Here is a 20,398-nt window from a genome sequence, read left to right as displayed (position 1 = left end):
AAAAGGGGGCCCTGAACTCAGTTTAATTGATAATTGTTATGAAGATGTGGGTGTACCTTTAAGAGAGTTAAAAACAGCAAAACTACTGGACACAGCACCAAGTGTTCTCAATAAGGCAACAATGTAACACTGGGTCAAACAACCCAATTAGTTCACTGCCTGGAGACAAAAACAAATTCGAATTCGGCCAATCGGTTTAAATTATATCCCAAAAAAGTACCAATTCCCAATCAAGTTTGAATTGAGTATATTCACAATCTTAAAAGCCAATGACATAATCCAATGCTCTGGGGTCTAAGACTGGGGGAAAATTGAAAACTGTTACGACACGGGATAAACTCCCCTGCTTGATTTAAAACCAGCAACACAGAAAAGATTTATCCCGTGCAGTAAAAATTCGAGTGGCTAAGAACTATGTAAAACAAAAATGAACAACTTTGTTTCTTAAGGTATAACAGAGAATAATTAATTAACCACCGTTTACAATTTCTTTCTCTAACCTATCTTTTACATTCCCTGCTATAATATTAGTCCGATAAAACTCTCAATTAAGATTTACAAAACAACACATCTTATCAAAAAATCAGGCAGCTGTAGGTTCTTGTCTTCGGATCTTCCTGTGTCTTCTTTTCTCCTTGTTAGGAATTTCTGTATCACAGGTTACTCATCGAAAAGGTACTTTTAAGAGAGATCTTTTTTTCAAGCAGTCTGTTACATGCTAGGAATTGGCAGTTCTCCTCTCAACTGTTCAATTACCACCACCACCCACCCCTCCCCCCGTCTTATACCCCACAGCATCATATTGTGTCATTGGCTTTTAAGACTGTCAATATACTCAATTCAAACTGGATTGGAAATTGGTATTTTTGGGGGGTATAATTTAAACTGATTAACCGAATTCGAGTTTGTTTTTGTCTCCATGTGGTGAACTAATCGGGTTGGTCGACCCAGTGTTACATTGTTGCCTTATTGAGAACACTTGGTGCTATGTCTGGTAGTTCTGCTGTTTTTAACTCTCTTAAAGGTACACCCATATCTTCATAACATAACTTAGGGGCTATTAAAGTATTAGAGGCATGAAAAGAAGTTTTATAAGAGGTTAACCCCTTGAGAGTAAATGGCTTTGATGCTGTCATTATTGCTAGAGTTTATCAGTATAAAATCTTCATAATGAGAGCTATATTAGACCTTCAGCAGTTTACTGAAGAGGATGGGAAAGAATGCCAGGTGCAGCACAAGGCAGAAGAGGTGTCCACCTGCTGTGGTTACAAAAAAAAGGACTACTTGTGTGTTAAACAGCATAACAGATTTAACCTGTATCTCCATATCCTCCTTGACATTGTCTTTTTCTCGTGTGAAAACTGATGAAAAGTATTCATTTAGCGCTTCCGCTATCTCCTTTGACTCCACGCAAAACGTCCCACTGCTATTATTGATTGGTCCTAATCTTTGTATCGGCATTCTTTTATTCCTGATATACCTACAGAAAGCCTTAGGGTTTTCCTTGATCCTAACTGCCAACAACTTCTCATGTCCCCTCCTGGCTCTTCTTAGCTCTCTCTTTAGGTCTTTCCTGGCTAACTTGTAATTCTCAAGTGTCCTAACTAAGCCTTTATGTCTCATCCAAACATAAGCCTTCTTCTTCCTCTTGACAAGATATTCAACTTCCTTAGTAAACCACGGCTCCCATGCTTGACAACTTCTTCCCTGCCTGACAGGGACATACTTATCAAGGACCCGCAGTAACTGTTCCTTGAATAAGCTCCACATTTCAATTGTGCCCATCCCCTGCAGTTTACTTCCCCATCCTATGTATCCTAAATCTTGCCTAATCACATTGTAATTGCTTTTTCTCCAGCTATAACTTCTGCCCTGCAGTATGTACTTAACCCTTTCCATCACTTAAGTAAATAAGTGGTCACTATCACCAAAGTGCTCACCTCCCTCCAAATCTAACACCTGGCCTGGTTCATTACCCAGTACCAAATCTAATGTGGTCTTGCCCCTTGTTGGCCTGTCTACATACTGGAAACCCTCCTGCACACATTGGACAAAAACTGACCCATCTAAAGTACTTAAACTTTAGTATTCCTAGTCAATATTTGGAAAGCTAAAGTCCCTCATAACAACTACCCTGTTACTCTCACTCTTATTGAGGATTATCTTTGCTATCCTTTTCTTTACATCTCTGGAACTATTTGGAGATCTACAGAAAACTCCCAACTGGGTAACCTCTCCTGTCCTGTTTCTAACCTCAGCCCATAGAACCTCAGTGGACGAGTCCTCAAATGTCCTTTCTGCAACTGTAATACTGTCCTTCTGTAACAATGCCACCTCCCTCCCTCCCCCCCCCCCCCCCCACCACCACCGCCGCCCTTTTACCATTTTCTCTGTTCTTATTGAAACATCTAAATCCCAGAACCTGCAATAACAATTCCAGGCCACACCACTGAAATCCTAGGTACCAATCCATGCTACAGGTTTACCCACTTTATACCGATGTTCCTGGTGTTAAAGTAGACACACTTCAAACCAACTTCTTGCTTGCTGGTGCCTTCTTGTGACCTTGAAACCTTATTTCTGACCTCACTACTCTCAACCTCCTGTATACTCAAACTACAATTTAGGTTCCCATCCCCTGCTAAATTAGTGAATGAATGAACAGGAACCCAGTTAGTGAATATTATGTTAATAATTTAATATATTAATATTATATTGAATATTCATGAATACAGGTGAGTGAATTAATAAAGATAGCCTATAACACAATATCTCACAACTGAGAAGTGCCATTGTGCCACACAAGTGCCAGGCAATGACCTTCACTGATAGAAGAGAATCTAAGCATCGCCCCTTGACATTCCATGTCAGTACCATCAGTGAAACTCCCACTATCTGCATCCTGGGGTTATCATTGAGCAGAAACTGAACAGAATTTGCCAAATAAATATGCTTGTGGGCAGCACGGTGGCACAGTGGTTAGCACTGCTGCCTCACAGCACCAGAGACTCGGGTTCAATTCCCGCCTCAGGCGACTCTCTGTGTGGAGTTTGCACATTCTCCCCGTGTCTGCGTGGATTTCCTCCGGGTGCTCCGGTTTCCTCCCACAATCCAAAAAGTGCAGGTTAGGTGAATTGGTGAGGCTAAATTGCCCATAGTGTTAGGTTAAAGGGTAAATGTAGGGCAATAGGTCTGGGTGGGTTGCGCTTCGGCGGGTCGGTGTAGACTTGTTGGGCCGAAGGGCCTGTTTCCAAACTGTAAGTAATCTAAAATAAAAGCCAGGTCAGAGGCTAGGAGTATTATATTGAGTAACTTATCTCCTGACTCCTCAAAGCCTATCCATTATCTAATGATTCAAGTCAGGAGTGTGATGGAATACTCCCCACTTGCCTGGATGAGTGCAATTCCAACAAAACTCAAGAAGCTCAACCTCACTCAGGCAAAGCAGCCTTATCGATTTGCACCATATCAATAAATATCAACTCCTTCCACCACTGATACTTAGTTGTTGCAGTGTATACAATTACAACATGGACTGCAGAATTTATCAGACATTCTTAGACAGCAGCTTACAAACCCACAACCTCTACCATCTGAAAGGTCAAGGGCAGCAGGTACATTGGAACACTGTCACCTGCAGGTTTCTCTTCAAGTCACTCACCATCTTGGCATGGACATATATCACGATTCCATCAGTGTTAATGGGACAAGATCCAGTAACTCCCTCCCTGTCAGCATTGTGTCTATCTACACCAAATGGATTGCAGTGAGTCAGCTCATCACAAATTTCTCCAGGAGAACTAGGGATGGCAATAAATACTGTCAGCCAGCAATGCCCACTTCCCACGATGAATGAAAGTGAACCATTTCATCTTTAAAAGGCTCTTGAGGTTTGTTCATGGTGGACACTGGGGAATTAGCATTCACTTGACATGGGGGAATGAGGGAACATGAGGGAGTGAGTGTGGACATTAGGTGGCATGGGGTTATGAGCAGCCACGGGGAGATGGTGACACAGTAGTAATGCCACTGGATTGGTAATGCAGAAGTGCAGGTTAATTTCTGCAGACAAGATTTCAGCAATTGGTGGAATTTAAATACAACTCATTATTCAAAATAAATTATCATTGAAGTTATCATTGATTGTCATAAAAACCCATTTCATTCACTAATGCTTTTTATGGGAAGGAATCTGTTGCCCTTATCTGTTCTTGTTTAGATGTCACTCCAACCTAAGCAATATGGCTAATCCTTAACTGCTTTCAAAGGGCAATAAATGATACTCAACTATTACCAGCTGTGCCAACAATGCCTACATCCCATTTAAAGACAAAAGTAAAAATAAATAACTAAAAGATGAACGAAACTTAATTTTCTAAAATCAACATGGAAACATAAACTTTTAGCAAAACTAAATGTAGGAAGACCTTACTGTTAATTTCAAAGTGAAACATTCAGTAGTTCAATCCTAAAGACATAATCATTCCTCCTCATTACCGAAATCTTTGAACTGTGGTGGGAGTTACCAGCTCCCATCATGTAAGCATATTAAGATGGCCTGATGAAGATTACGTCAGGCATGACGTTTGTGAAGCTGATCGGCCAATGTGAATATGATCAAAGTGGTTCCACGACAATCTCAATTTCAATGTTTCAATTTCAATCATTCAGCAAAAACGATAACTATCAAACAGTAGGTAATGCGCTCTCTTTAATGCAAGGTGACAATATCAATATTCAGATTGTACAGTTGATGCTCTACCTCTATAAATTATCAAGGTGACCATATTTTACTAGGTAGGTAGGTCTTGGAGTAAAAAACAATGATTTGATTGGTCAACAGACCTGGGTATCTGTTGTGACCTTTTTTATGAGATGATATATATTATGTTCCTTAAAAACATCTGTGATGTTGAAAAAAACTCAACCTTGATATATTTGCTAATAATTTAGTAACTACAACTATACAAAACTGTAAAGTGACCCAAAAAGGCAGGGAGATGAGCCAGTGGCTGTATTTGTTGCCAAAATACTAACTAATAAACAACTAAATATCCAAGAAATTGCTAGCAATATTTGAACACTCACACAACAAACCACTATCAAATATTTTAATGAGTATAGTTATTTTGAGTGGGTTAATATATCTGCTAAAAATAATAAACAAGTGTGTGATGAAAATACATTAACCATTCATACATTAATATTGCATGTTAAGTTCTAAGCCAGTATTGATAATGTTTAAGAATTATTTAAGACTGTTACATCTGTTGTTACATTTAGCATCTACTTGCTTTGCTGAATTAAATAGGAAGATAGGAACAGAATTAGGCCATTGAGCCCCACGAGCCTATTCCACCATTCAATGAGATCAATGCTGATCTGTGGCCTAACTCCATATATCTGCCTTTGGCCCAAATTCCTTAATATCTTTACTTAACAAAAAATGAACTATCTCAGACTTAAAATTAACAACATAGCAGAAAACAGGGGGAAGACATCATCAGAATAGTTATATACAGTTTAGTTTCTCCATGGATATATCTATCAAGGACAAAGTGAAATATTATGTATATAAATGCATATATGAGTTAGACTAGGAGTCACACAGACATATTACAATTGCAATGAGATATATATCAGACAGAAGTGAGAGATGGAAAAGAAGCAAAGGCAAATATTATTTTGGGCATGCAGGAGATCGCTGCAAACAGCCAGAGAGAAGATTGGAGTACAAACTTTCTGTGAACTGGAGTTGCCAATCAGACCTAATGTTTTTTTGCTTTTGGCCGTTTATTGTTTGCAACATAATTATTTCTCCTTCTCCATTCTAAAAAGAATTGTGACTTTGAAACTCAGTTTCAAACAGGTCATGACAGTTAAATGTAACATCACAGATAAGCACAATGCCGTGATTCTTGCCTGTTCAAGTGTATTCACAAAACCTGACATAATGATTATAATTCAGGTGCTATAGGAAGTTTATGTCAATGCATTTACAATGCTGGGTCAACTGAAGGAACGCTGATTATCAGGGCCTGAATACTGACACAATAGTGGTAAAATAAATACTCAATTTTCCACTTCCATCATTTGATTTTAATCATGTATCTAAAATTGCTGCAGCGATTATTTGACTATAGGTTGAGACAAGATCAGGAACCAATAAACAAAATTATCTGAATTAAAATTGCCTTTTTATCAAAAGACAAAAATTTGTAACAGCAAGGATTGAAAGTCTTTCTCTGCCTGTTCCTCATCATCATGAAAACAGTGCCTGGTTAAAAAAGCAAATCGGAGAAACAACCACTGACCATGGCCTCGAGATAATCTTTATATTTGCACGACTGAGGATATCATCACCAATTGAACAACTACAGTCTTAGGTCAAAATTTAATCACTCCAGGATTCTAATTACTGTATTCTTCCTATCTGTATGTGACAGTTCTTTTTAAACCCTGTACCTGTGTTGGTGTCTGTGTGTATGTGTGTTTAATATCATGGTTTATGTTTATGTCTAGTGGTAAGTAAGTAATAAAATTTCTGTTCCTTTCATTCAAAAAAATGTTGCATTTGCTTCATTAATTTTGACCTTGATTCAATTGAAGTGCATAGTTACAAGCTAGAAAGAAGTAAAATATTTCTTGCAATCGATCCAGAAGGGGTTAAGAAGTGGATTGGGTGACTTTACCTTTCCCAATATTGATTGGAACCTTCTTCGAGCAGAAGATTTGAATGGAGCTGTTTTTGTAAGGTGTGTTCAGGAGGGTTTCCTAACTCAGTACGTTGACAGGCCGACGAGGGGAGAGGCCATTCTAGACTTGGTGCTCGGAAACGAGCCGGGGCAGGTATCAGATCTTGTGGTGGGAGAGCATTTTGGTGATAGTGACCACAACTGCCTCACATTCTACACAGCTATGGAGAAGGAGAGGATTAGGCAAAATGGGAGGATATTTAATTGGGGAAGAGGAAACTATGATGCGATTAGACAAGAGTTAGGAAGCATGGATTGGGAGCAATTGTTCCATGGTAAAGGCACTATAGACATGTGGAGACTGTTTAAGGAACAGTTGTTGCAAGTGATAAATAAATATGTCCCTCTGAGACAGGCAAGAAGTGGTAAGATAAAGGAACCTTGGATGACGAGAGCGGTGGAGTTCTCGTCAAAAGGAAAAAGGTAGCTTACATAAGGTGGAGAAAGTTAGGGTCAAGCTCAGCTCTAGAGGATTACAGACAGGCGAGGAAGGAGCTTAAAAATGGTCTGAGGAGAGCCAGGAGGGGGCATGAGAAAGGCTTGGCAGAACGGATTAGGGAGAACACAAAGGCATTTTACACTTATGTGAGGAATAAGAGAATGGTCAAAGAAAGAGTAGGGCCGATCAAGGATAGCATAGGGAATTTGTGTGTGGAGTCTGAGGAGGTAGGGGAAGCCCTAATTGAGTTTTTTGCATCGGTCTTTATGAAAGAAACGAACTTTGTAGTGAATGAAACCTTTGAAGAGCAGGTGTGCATGCTGGAGTGGATAGAGAGAGAAGAAGCTGATGTGCTGAAAATTTTGTCAAACATTAAGATTGACAAGTCACCAGGCCTGGACCAGATTTGTCCTCGGCTGCTTTGGGAAACGAGAAACGCAATTGCTTCGCCACTTGCGAAGATCTTTGCATCCTTGCTCTCCACTGGAGTCGTACATGAGGACTGGAGAGAGGCAAATGTAATTCCTCTCTTCAAGAAAGGAAATAGGGAAATCCCCAGCAATTACAGACGAGTAAGTCTCGTGTCTGTCGTCTGCAAGATGTTAGAAAGGATCCGAGGAATAGGATTTATGACCATCTGGAAGAGCATGGCTTGATTAAATGCAGCCAACACGGCTTTGTGAGGGGCAGGTCATGCCTCACAAACCTTATCGAGCTCTTTGAGGATATGACTAGAAAATTGATGAGGGTCAAGCTGTGGATGTGGTGTATATGGACTTCAGCAAGGCATTTGATAAGGTTCCCCATGGTAGGCTCATTCAGAAGGTCAGAAGGAATGGGATACAGGGGAAATTAGCTGTCTGGATACAGAATTGGCTGGCCAACAGAAGACAGCGAGTGGTAGTAGAAGGAAAATATTCTGCCTGGAAGTCTGTGGTGAGTGGTGTTCCACAGGGCTCTGTCCTTGGACCTCTACTGTTTGTAATTTTTATTAATGACTTGGATGAGGGGATTGAAGGATGGGTCAGCAAGTTTGCAGACGACACAAAGGTTGGAGGTGTCGTTGACAGTATAGAGGGCTGTTGTAGCCTGCAGCGGGACATTGACAGCATGCAGAGATGGGCTGAGAGGTGGCAGATGGAGTTCAACCTGGATAAATGCAAGGTGATGCATTTTGGAAGATCGAATTTGAAAGCTGCGTACAGGATTAAGGATAGGATTCTTGGCAGTGTGGAGGAACAGAGGGATCTTGGTGTGCAGGTACATAGATCCCTTAAAATGGCCACCCAAGTGGACAGGGTTGTTAAGAAAACATATGGTGTTTTGGCTTTCATTAACAGGGGGATTGAGTTTAAGAGTCGTGAGAGCTTGTTGCAGCTCTATAAAACTTTGGTTAGACCGCACTTGGAATACTGCGTCCAGTTCTGGTCGCCCTATTATAGGAAAGATGTGGATGCTTTGGAGAGGGTTCAGAGGAGGTTTACCAGGATGCTGCCTGGACTGGAAGGCTTATCTTATGAAGAGAGGTTGACTGAGCTTGGACATTTTTTATTGGAGAAAAGGAGAAGGAGAGGGGGCTTAATTGAGGTATACAAGATAATTAGATTAGATTAGATTAGATTACTTACAGTGTGGAAACAGGCCCTTCGGCCCAACAAGTCCACACCGCCCCGCCGAAGCGTAACCCACCCACACCCCTACATCTACCCCTTACCTAACACTACGGGCAATTTAGCATGGCCAATTCACCTGACCTGCACATCTTTTGGACTGTGGGAGGAAACCGGAGCACCCGGAGGAAACCCACGCAGACACGGGGAGAATGTGCAAACTCCACACAGTCAGTCGCCTGAGGCGGGAACTGAACCCGGGTCTCTGGTGCTGTGAGGCAGCAGTGCTAACCACTGTGCCACCGTGCCGCATAGATAGAGTCCATAGCCAGAGATTATTTCCCAGGGCAGAAATGACTAACATGAGGCATCATAGTTTTAAGCTGGTTGGAGAAAAGTATAGAGGGGATGTCAGAGATGGGTTCTTCTCACAGAGAGTTGTGAGAGCATGGAATGCATTGCCAGAAGCAGTTGTGGAAGCAAGGTCACTGGGGACATTTAAGAGACTACTGGACATGCATATGGTCACAGAAATTTGAGGGTGCATACATGAGGATCAGTGGTCGGCACAACATCGTGGGCTGAAGGGCCTGTTCTGTGCTGTACTGTTCTATGTTCTATTGCCAAACCATCCCATCTCACTGGTCATAATAATATAATACACTCATCCCCAAAAACCAAAATTCTTGTTTCTGAATCTTGCCTCATTATTTCATTTTGTAACAATTTTCATCTGATTATACTCCTTTGAAGTGCCTGACAATGTTTTACTCTGTGAGAAGTGCTGTATAAGCGCACGTTGCTCTTTGTGTTATATTTCACCTAACTCTATCAGGGCGTTCTTCTATTCTTACTTCCTTGCATACTTATCCAGCTTCCCCCTTAAGTATATCTTTACCATTCACTACAAGTTCTCCATGTAGGCAGCAGGTTCCACATTCTACCCACTATATGGGTAAAGAGGTTTCTCCTGATTTATTGGTGACTATGTTATATTTGTGACCTTCAGTTTTGGATTCATCCAGAAATGTAAACATCTACAGGACATTTTCAGAAATTCAGGAGGGCTATCCACAGAAAATTACTGTAGAATTTCACTGAAACAACATAATTAAAGAATCAAACCACAATAATTATTTTGGTATGAGATGAAATAAAGATCTGAAATAAGTAAGACATCTTTAGGAATATTATAAAATTAAATTGATTCGATGAAAGATACGTAGGATCAGCCATTTAAGTTTTGTCAGTTAATACTCAGGCAAACGGTCAGTCAAAATCACAAATGGATCCTGATCTATATTCATATGAAATCTGAATTCATGATTATTTTATATCATAAATATATTATAAAGTATATTTCTTTTTAGCTTTTACTATTACCCAGTAATAAAATAGATAATTGCAATCAATCAGAAAGCCCTAAGATAATGAATAATTAGAATTTATAATTATTGACATACCACCATGTATGCATGGTGCCTGATATTGAAATACAAAATGGCAGGAAAAATCATATAAACCCTACAGTACAGAAAGAGGCCATTTGATCCATTGAGTCTGCACTGGCCTTCTGAAGAGCATCCCACCGGGATCCAGAACCTGTCCCTGTAAGAAATCATTTATTCTGGCTAATCCACCTAGCCTGTACATCCCTGGACACTATGAGGCAATTTAGGATAGCTAATCCACCTAACCTGTATGTTTGTGGACTATGGGAGGAAACCGGAGCACCGAACCAGACACGGGGCTAACATGCAAACTCCACCCAGACAATCACCCAGGGCTGCAATCGAACCCAGGTCCCTGGCACTGTGTTGAAATACAATCAGTTTTCTCATTGGATCATCTAATCTATTCAGGACAGTTACAATCAAGTGAGTTATCTTATGTATAAGATCCCAAATAGGTTACAGAGAACCAGCATCATGCAATTACTACTGTTAAGATCAAATTGGAAGAGATGAACTGAAACCCCTCTTTTCAGCCCTCTCCCCTGATTGGGAGCAACAAAGGCTTGAAGTCTTTTTAAGACAAAGCTATATCTTTCTCCAAGTGAAACAGAGTTAACACATGTTTACATGAATGAGCTAATCAGAAGGTTTTCTTGAATTAAAGAAAGAACATGTCTATTATTTGAAAACACCAAGTGGCAAAATGAAGACATGACATCAAGAATAGGCTTGAAGCAAGGTCCAGAACCTATCCCTGTAAGACATCATTTATCCTGGCTAACTCACCTAGCCTGCACATCCCTGGACACTATGAGGCAATTTAGCATGGCCAATCCACCTAACCTGCGCATCTTTGGACTGTAGGAGGAAACCAGAGCACCTGGAGGAACCAAACGCATACCTGGGGAGAACGTGAAAACTCCACACAGCCTGAAGGGTAGAATCAAAACTGAATCCCTGATGTTGCGAGGTTGGGAATGATTTCTAGCATGACACCATGTAGTATTTACAAAGGTAGGATTTTAAGAAAACAGAAGAAAATGTACTTTGGAAATGTATTAAAAACAACATTGAGTTCATTCAGACATCTAAATAATCTGACTTAACATGGAAGTGAAATGAAAATTTATATTAGTTAAACGATTACTTGAAAAATAGACTAATGCATCTATAGCTAACTGTTTAACATTGCAAAATATCCGAAGACCATGTTCTAAAAATAAACATATTTGGTAATACGGATATCCATGTTCATAGACATCTGCTGGAAATTTTTTGTCTGAATCTAAACAGCTGAAAGAGCAATGATGCAGTAAAGTGTCAGAATCCCTCAGTGAGATGTTCTAATTACTGCCATTGATCATTCCCAACCTCACAACATGCCATGTGCAAATGAGCTGCCTGATTGCAAGATGTTGCAAATAATGCAACACCCTTTTATTTTCAGGGCAAACAATTTTGCTCTGGCTGTCATGCTATTATCAAATAATCGTTTCAATCGAAAGTATTATAATCTCCATACTAAAAATGAACACTTGGCTGTCCAAAATACATTCTCACGATTATATCCAGTGGATGCACAGAACTATTTCTATTGCTGACCTATTGAACTGTATTCAGAACACTGTAAACACTCTTGGATGAGACAACAGATTTCCAGGTGCAAGGTGGAAAGGCAGGGGATGGAAAGGCATCTAGAGTGAATTTTACCAGGAGGAAAGGGCTTTGTGAAGTTCAACTCCTAATTTTTATGCAGAAAGCTGCTAGTAACATGAAATATTGCCCATTACATATTGGGAATCACTTCCAGAAAATACCATAATCCTAAGCAATGGAAACAGGATATTCAGTCAACTAAAATGAAATGGATTCATAATAAATGGCCAGAAAGAAAGGATGCAACCTTTAAATAAATAAGTCAAAATCTCCAGGAATCTACTGAAATAAAAGTGGATTTTAATTTTTTTTTACTACCCTGAAATAGTAGCCTATCTGGAAAAACACCTAAATCCCAAGTCAAGTCAAACTTTAGGCAATCAGTTATGCAAAGAACTGGCATGCCTAGATTTCCACAGGTTTTCACTCGAATACACTCTGGACATCATGCAGTTGTGCAGCTACACCCAGATGAAAGCAAGTTTTGGTAAATCCAAACAACTAAAGGTTAAAATCTGATGACAGGAACTTGTGAAAAAGAAGGCAAAACTAGAACCTAGCAGAACCATTGTAATTAACAGATCCTAGGTTCTTTTGCGCAGTTAAGGAACTGTTTTAGCTATTTCAGGTGCTTTTTCATATTAACAGGCTAAAACTGGCTGTCAGTTTATGTAAAATTCTTTCCAAGTATTAGGTATGGAAGCTTGCCGTGGACTTAACTGCTGTTGCTTATTTTAAAACTCAACTGCTTAATACATTTCTTGCCTTCTCTTCCGATAAGATGGCGACAGAATGATCACTGAATCAAATGACTTCACAAAAGTTTGATAAAAGTATTGTGATGTAAAACGCTATATATATTTTAACATCATTTATTATAAAGTTTAGATTTTGAATGAGTGGCATGTAAGCATTGGTCTGCATGAATGAAGGGATTGAATAATTAATTTGTCAGGTTTTCCGAAGTCTGAATGTCTTTAAGAAATAGCATGGTAGAAATAGCTCCTGGAGTGTAATGGGAATTTGTTTACATTGGGAGAGATTTTACGAGCAGAGTAAAGCATTAGGCTTTCAGTTCGGAGCATCCATAACTGCTTTTTACTTAGGGTAACCACCCATAGCTTGGAAAATCTTTTAGTTTCAGTCTGAGATCCAACTTATCCAGTGATAAAATCAGTTGGGATTATGACAAATAAAGACCGAAAGAAATGCGGATGCTGAAATCAGAAATAAAAATATAAATTGCTGATAAAGCTCAGCAAGTCTGGCAGCATCTGTGGAGGGAAATCAGAGTTAATGTTTCCGGTTGAGTGACCCTTCGTTAGGACACTGATGCGTATAGAAACGCTGCTGCAAACTGTAACAATCTCAATGAGAGTGGTGCTGTTTGTCACATTAGGAGAAAAAAATTCAAAAGCAACAGGGCATAATGCATACCAGAAAACAGAAAGGAATAGAATACCAGCTGCATTGGCCAGCAATGCATAGGGACGGTGTAGAACACAATGGGGGAAGAAACTCACTGACCTTCCCAGATGGGATAAAGTAGGGCACCAGAAGTTTATGCTTTTCAACTAAGAAGTAATCTGTGCACCTCAATAAATTCTCTTCTTCTGCATGTATCCTGAGAGCATTTTCGCATCATCCCTCTAAATCTTCTTCGCACTAGTTGCACAGCACAAGCACATTCACTTGTTCACATTCACTTGCCAAGCTTCAATCCCTCCTCCTCCATATGAAATACTTCTTCATCTTTCCAGCCCCATAATGAAACTGACTTCCTCAGCATTGCCTCTCAGTTTCATTCCCATGTGTGAATGTGTAGGTAATGGCTCCACAAGGAATCTCACACATTTTTGGATCAGGCCTTCTCAATCCACAAGACAAAGCTCCTGTGAAAGTTTGTTAATCCTGCAGAACTCCAACTTTTAAAGCTATAAGATCTTTTTCAAAAAAGAACTTTTTAGATCTGTTATTTCTGCTAATAGGAATGTCACTTAACGCTCAGATATTGTTTGAGTCATCTGGTTGTTGATGTCAACAGACTCCACCTGCTCGAAGGGGAAATAACTTCTGCTCCGTACCTTCTGATAAATTCCCAATTCACTTACCAAGGAAAATGGATCAGAAGAGTGAACCTGTTTACACATCTCATGCTTGATGCACTGACACAGAACATTGGCTTTGATCTTTTGATCTTTATGTCATCATTGTCTACGGGAATAGTGCCAGAAAATTGGAGGTTAGCAAATGTTGTTCCCTTGTTCAAGAAGGGGAGTAGAGACATCCCTGGAAATTAATGACCTGTGAGCCTTACTTGTTGTGGGTAAAGGGTTATAAGAGATAGGACTTATAATCATCCAAAGAGGAATAAGTTAATTAGGGATAGTCAACACGGTTTTGTGAAGGGTAGGTGATGCCTCACAAACCGTATTGAGTTCTTTGAGAAGGTGACAAAACAGGTGGATGAGGGTAAAGCAGTTGATGTGGTATATATGGATTTCAGTAAAGCATTTGATAAGGTTCCCCACGGTAGGCTATTATACAAAATATGGAGGCAAGGGATTGAGGGTGGTTTAGCGGTTTGGATCAGAATTGGCTAGCTGAAAGAAGACAGAGGGTGGTAGTTGATGGGAAATATTCATCCTGGAGTTCAGTTACTAGTGGGGTACTGCAAAGATCTGTTTTGGGGCCACTGTTTGTCATTTATATAAATGAGGGCATAGAAGAATGAGTTAGTAAGTTGGCGGATGACACTAAGGTGGGTGGAGATGTGGATGGTGCTGAAGGATGTTGTAGGTTACAGAGGGACATAGATAAGCTGCAGAACTGGGCAGAGAGGTGGCAAATGGAGTTTAATGTGGAAAAGTGTGAGGTGATTTCACCTTGGAAGGAGTAACAGGAATGCAGAGTACTGGGCTAATGGTAAGATTCTTGGTAGTGAGGATGAGCAGAGAGAACTCAGTCTCCAGGTACATAGATCCTTGAAAGTTGCCACCCATGATAGGGCTGTTAAGAAGGCATACGGTGTGTTAACTTTTATTGGTAGAGGGATTGAGTTTCAGAACCATGAGATCATGCTGCAGCTGTACAAAACTCTGGTGCAGCCACATTTGGAGTATTGTGTACAGTTCTGGTCACCGCATTATAGGAAGGATGTGGAAGCTTTGGGAAGGGTTCAGAGGAGATTTACTAGGATGTTGCCTGGTATGGAGAGAAGGTCCTTGGAGGAAAGGCTGAGGGACTTGAGGCTGTTTTCATTAGAGAGAAGTTTGAGAAATGACTTAATTGAGACATAAGATAATCAAAGGGTTAGGTAGGTTGGACAGCGAGAGCCTTTTTCCTCGGATGGCGATAGCCAGCATGAGGGGACATAGCTTTAAATTGAGGGGTGATAGATATAGGTCAGAATTCAGAGGTAGTTTCTTTACTCAGAGAGTAGTAGGGGTCTGGAACGCAATGCCTGCAACAGTAGTAGACTCGCCAACTTTAAGGGCATTTAAATGGTCATTGGATGGGCATATGTATGAGAATGGTATAGTGTAGGTTAGATGGGCTTCAGATTGGTTCCACAGGTTGGAGTAACATTGAGCAACATCATTTTTATGATGCAAAAACTGCATCATGAAAGTACAAGAAGTAAACTGAACATGATCAATCTGAAATATTTCTCCAAATTAGACTACCTTCTAACATAGTTGTATAGTTTGAATCTGATGCTTACTTATAAAGGCAGACAGATAAGTGTTGTTATTTCTCAGCTAACAATTCCACTTGGTGAAACATTGTGTGTTGAATGCAAAAGCATACATTAGAAGCAGAAGTAGGCCATATGGCACCTCTATCTTACTCCACCAGTCAATAAGATCATGGTTGACCTGATTGTGGCCTCAACTTCCCTTCCTTACCTGTCCCCAGTATTAACACAACATGGGGTGGAATCTTCCCAGGCCGTGAATGATGTGGCCCCTTAGGTCCCTTTTAAATCTTTCCCCTCTTGCGCCAGGGACCCAGTTCGATTCCAGCCTCGGGTGACTGTCTGTGTGGAGTTTGTACATTCTCCCTGTGTCTGCATGGGTTTCCTCTGGGTGCTCCGGTTTCCTCCCACAATCCAAAGATGTGCAGATCAGGTGAATTGGCCATGCTAAATTGCCCATAGTGTTAGGTGCATTAGTCAGAGGGAAATGGATGTGGATGGGTTACTCTTCGGAGGGTCGGTGTGGACTTGTTGGGCCGAGGGGCCTGTTTCCACACTAAGTAATCTAATCTAATCTAATCTATGCCTATGCTCTCTAGTTCTGGACTCCCCCACCCCAGGGAAAAGACCTTGTCTATTTGTCCAATTCATGCCCCTCATGATTTTATAAACCTCTATAAGGTCATCCCTCAGCCTCTGACGTTGCAGGGAAAACAGCCCCAGCCTATTCAGCCTCTCCCTATAGATCAGATCCTCCAATTCTGGCAACATCCTTCCAAATCTTTTCTGAACCCTTTCAAGTTTCACAACATCTCTCCTGTAGCTGGGGGACCAGAACTGAATGCAGTGTTCCAACACTGAACACAATCCTTTGCAATAACTCATTTATCAGGACATTCAGGTCTCTGTCCGCAAAGCGGGGTGCAGATTTCACATATGCCAAATGTTCCAGGATACCTGGTGAGTACGTTCAGCCATAGCAAGTGGGAGTGAGAATCAAGCTAGCATCGTACGAGTGGGGCACCACACAGGTGTGGTATTTTGTTTGAGATCAAGTTGGGGAGAGTCGTGTGAGAAAACCAGTTAGGCCTCATGGAGGGAAACTTGGTAAAAAATTACATTTTGTCAAAATATGGTAAGATTCAGCCCTTGATTTCTAATTGGAAGGAAAAAAAGCAATGAATATACATGTTGAAACAAATATATGTTGAAATTATACAGATACTGTAATGATAAATTATTAAGATATCCTGTCAAACACGTACGGAGAAAAATCTCACTTTCATATGCAGGTGTCCAAATCAAACTCACATATCTTCTTTTCAATTCATAAAATATGATTCACCCAGAACACTTAAAGGATTACAGAAATTATTAAGTACCTTATTTTTTGAACATTCAAATCTTTTTCCTGATGCAGTATTTCCAGCTCCTTCAGCCTTCTCTGGCGTTTTTGGATGTGCACCGTCTCAGGATAGCTCAGGTCTTTTACATTAGTAGAATCATTTTCCTCCCTTAAAATAATGAATAACATTCTTAAATTAAAATCAAAATAATCTCTTACAGTTTTCTCAACAACTTGCTCAGTTTGCAACATTATTTTACAAACAGTTTATGGTACTTTCTGGTGCTCTTAACAGGTAGCAAAGGTAGATAAAGAGAAGGGCTTTTGCCTGAATGGTCGATTTTCCTGCTCCTCGGACGCTGCCTGAACTGCTGTGCTTTTCCAGCACCACTCTAACCTAGATAAAGAGGACCCAATCGATGTAATATATTTGGATTTCTAAGAGATGTTCAATTAAGTAATGCACATAAGGCTAATTACTAAGATAAGAGCTCTTGGTGTTGGGGCTAGTATATAAGCATGGACAGGGAATTGGATAACTAACAGAAGGCAGAGAGTAGGGATATAGGAGATATTTCCAGCAATGGTAACCTGTAACTAGTGGTGTGCCACAGGGATCAGTACTGGAGCCACAATTATTCATAATGTATACTAATGACTTAGATGATGGTGGTGAATGTGCTAGATCCATGGTTGTGAATGACACAAACATAGTTGTGAAGGCATGTAGGGAGGATGACACAAAGAATCTAGGTAGGTGGATGAATGGGTAAAAACTTGGTAGATGAAATATCATGTGAGGAAATGTGAGGTTAAGCACTTTGGCAGCATGAATCAAAAAATTGAACAAAACACTTTTCACTATACCTTCTGAGATATAAATGAATAATAAATAAATAAGAGGGATTTAGTGGTTCTCATGCATAAATTACATAAAGCTAGCATTCAGGTTCAGCAGGTACCAGGGAAAGCAAATGGAACGGTGGCGTTAATTTTAAAGGGACTGGAGCATAAAAATTAGAAGTCTTGCTAAAACTATATAGGGTATGAGTCAGATTATAGCTAAAATACTGTGAACAGTTTTGGTCCCCTTCTCTAAATGAAGATATACTGGCCAGAGAAGGCGAGCTTGTTTGATTCTGGGTGTGGAGGGATTTTCTCATGAGGTGAGGTTAAGTAGTCTGGGCTTGTACTCATTGAGTTTAGAAGAATGATATAAGATTCTTAGTGACCTTGACAAGTTATATGCAGAGATGTCATGTCCTTTTGCAAAGGAGTATAGGACCAGAGGGCATAATCTCAGAGTAGGATAGAGATAAGGAGGAATTTCTTCTGAGAGTAGTCAATCTGTGGAATTCTTTACCTCAGATGATTGTCAAGGCTGGGTCGCTAAACAATTCAAGGCTGAGATAGACAATTTTTAATCAGGTGGGGGAATCAAGGACTATTTGAATAATGTAGTAGGTGGAATTGAGGTTTATCAAATCTGCCATGAAGTCACTGAATGGCACAGCACTTTCAATGGGTCAAGTTACCTCTTACACATTACAATCTGATAGGGCCTATGAGCTGGATTAGGCCATTTGGCCCTTTTGATTTGGTGTACCATTCATTAAAACCATGGTTAATCTAGTTGTGAGCTCAAATTTTCCTTCATGGGAGCACTATAAAACAGAAGTATGACACTGAGCCATACATGCAGGAAATGTGTCCAGCTGCAGCTCTGGTTTGACCACATGGAGTGGCTGGAGCTGTCGATGGACTCACTATAGAGCATCCATGATGCTGAGGACCTTGTGGATAGTACGTTTAGTGAGCTGGTCATATCACAAGTAAGGGCTTCATAGGCAGTAAAGCGTTGGGTGATCACCACAAAGACTGGTAACTATGACAGGTGGTGCAGGAGTTCCCTGGGGCCACCCCCTTTCAAATTCGAAAGTGTGATACTGGAAAAGCACAACAGGTCAGGCAGCATCCAAGAAGCAGGAGAATCAACGCTTTGGGCATAAACCCTTCATCAGGAATGAGGCTTGTGAGCCGGGGGGGGGGGGATGCTGAGAGATAAATGGGAGGGGGGGGTGAGGCTGGGATGAGGTAGCTGGGAATGTGATAGGTAGATGAAGGTGTGGGTGGAAGTGACCGGTCGAAGGGGAGGGTATAGCAGATGAGTAGAAGGAAGGAAGATGGACACGTAGAACCAGTCAAGGGGGCGCTGCCGTGTTGGACGTTTGGGAGTGGGATAGGGTGGGGGGGGGAGGGGGAAGAGGAAATGAGGTGAAATCCACATTGATCATGTGTGGTTGCAGGGTCCCATGGTGAAAGATGAGCCGTTCTTCCTCCAGGAGTCGGGTGGTAAGGGTTTGGCGATGGAGGAGGCCCATAATCTGCATGTGCTTGGTGGAGTGGGAGGGGGAGTTAAAACATTCAACCTTCAGTGGTCTTCACCTGATGAGGGAGCAGCCTCCAAAAGCTTGTGATTTCAAATAAACCTGTTGGACTATGACCTGGTGTCAAATGACTTCTGACTTTGTCCACCCCAGTCTAACATCAAGGCGGTTTTGTGGCAGCAAGCAAAACTCTCAATGACATGTTGCTTCTTTGGTACCAGGGTTAGGGATGTCTCAGATCAGCTGTAGGACATTTGATAAGAGTGGGTACCAACGACATGGATAGAAAGAAGAAATGAGGTCCTGCAACAGGAGAGATGGTAGTAAATTAAAGAGGTCAACAAAAAACTAATGCTGTAATCTCTGAATTACTTCCAGTGTCACACACTGAGTATAGGAATAGGAAGCTAGCTCAACTATACATGTGGCAAAGGGATGCTATGGTGGCTTTACATGTGGTAAAGCCCTTGGAGGGAGGGCTTCAGACTTTTGAATCACTGGGATAGCTTCTGGAGTAGGAGGAACCTGTGCAAGCTGGATAGGTTGTACCTGAACAATCATGGGTCCAATAGCCCTAATAGGAGGTTCGCTTGTGTTGTTGGGGAAGTTTTAAATAATTTGGCAGGGGGTTGGGGCACAGAGTAGCTGTAAAGTTGAGAGCAAGGTCCAAACTGATTTGGAAAAGATGCTAAAACAGTCCAGTAGGGGGGTGAACAGATGAGTATGAGAGAGTATAATGAGAATTTAGGGCCAGCATGTTCCTCTAAGAGTGAAGTGCAAGGGCAGCAAGTCCAGGGAACGTTAAATGTCATGAGATATTGCAAGTTTGATAAATAAAAAGAAAGAAGCAGATGTCAAGTACAGAGCATGAAAAACAGGGGAGGCTCTTCAAAAAGGAATATTAGGGATTGCTTAGAAAATAAATTAGGAGGACAAAGCTAGAGGACATAGGTTTAAGGTGAAAGGGGAAAGATTTAAAAAGGATCAGAGAGTCCTTTTCACGCAGAGGGTGGAACGTGTCTGGAATGAGCTGCCAGAGAAGATGGTGGAGGCTA

The 20,398-nt window shown here is 40.8% G+C and overlaps 1 protein-coding gene across 3 annotated transcripts in view; it reads right to left on the bottom strand.

Moving 5' to 3' along the window:
- Positions 1-20,398, bottom strand: part of cfap74 (cilia and flagella associated protein 74) — a 203,653-nt gene that overhangs the window by 162,884 nt on the left and 20,371 nt on the right. For all 3 annotated transcript variants that reach the window (XM_072585989.1, XM_072585990.1, XM_072585991.1), the window contains exon 4: positions 16,994-17,125. In XM_072585989.1, the coding sequence (XP_072442090.1) occupies positions 16,994-17,125 (132 nt within the window). The remainder of the gene's footprint in view (positions 1-16,993; positions 17,126-20,398) is intronic.

The sequence above is a fragment of the Chiloscyllium punctatum genome, chromosome 16 (genome assembly GCF_047496795.1).
Source record: "Chiloscyllium punctatum isolate Juve2018m chromosome 16, sChiPun1.3, whole genome shotgun sequence".
NCBI classification, from domain to species: domain Eukaryota; kingdom Metazoa; phylum Chordata; class Chondrichthyes; order Orectolobiformes; family Hemiscylliidae; genus Chiloscyllium; species Chiloscyllium punctatum.
The sequence above is the reverse complement of the archived record's forward strand: the minus strand, read 5'-3'. Positions and strand labels throughout refer to the sequence as shown.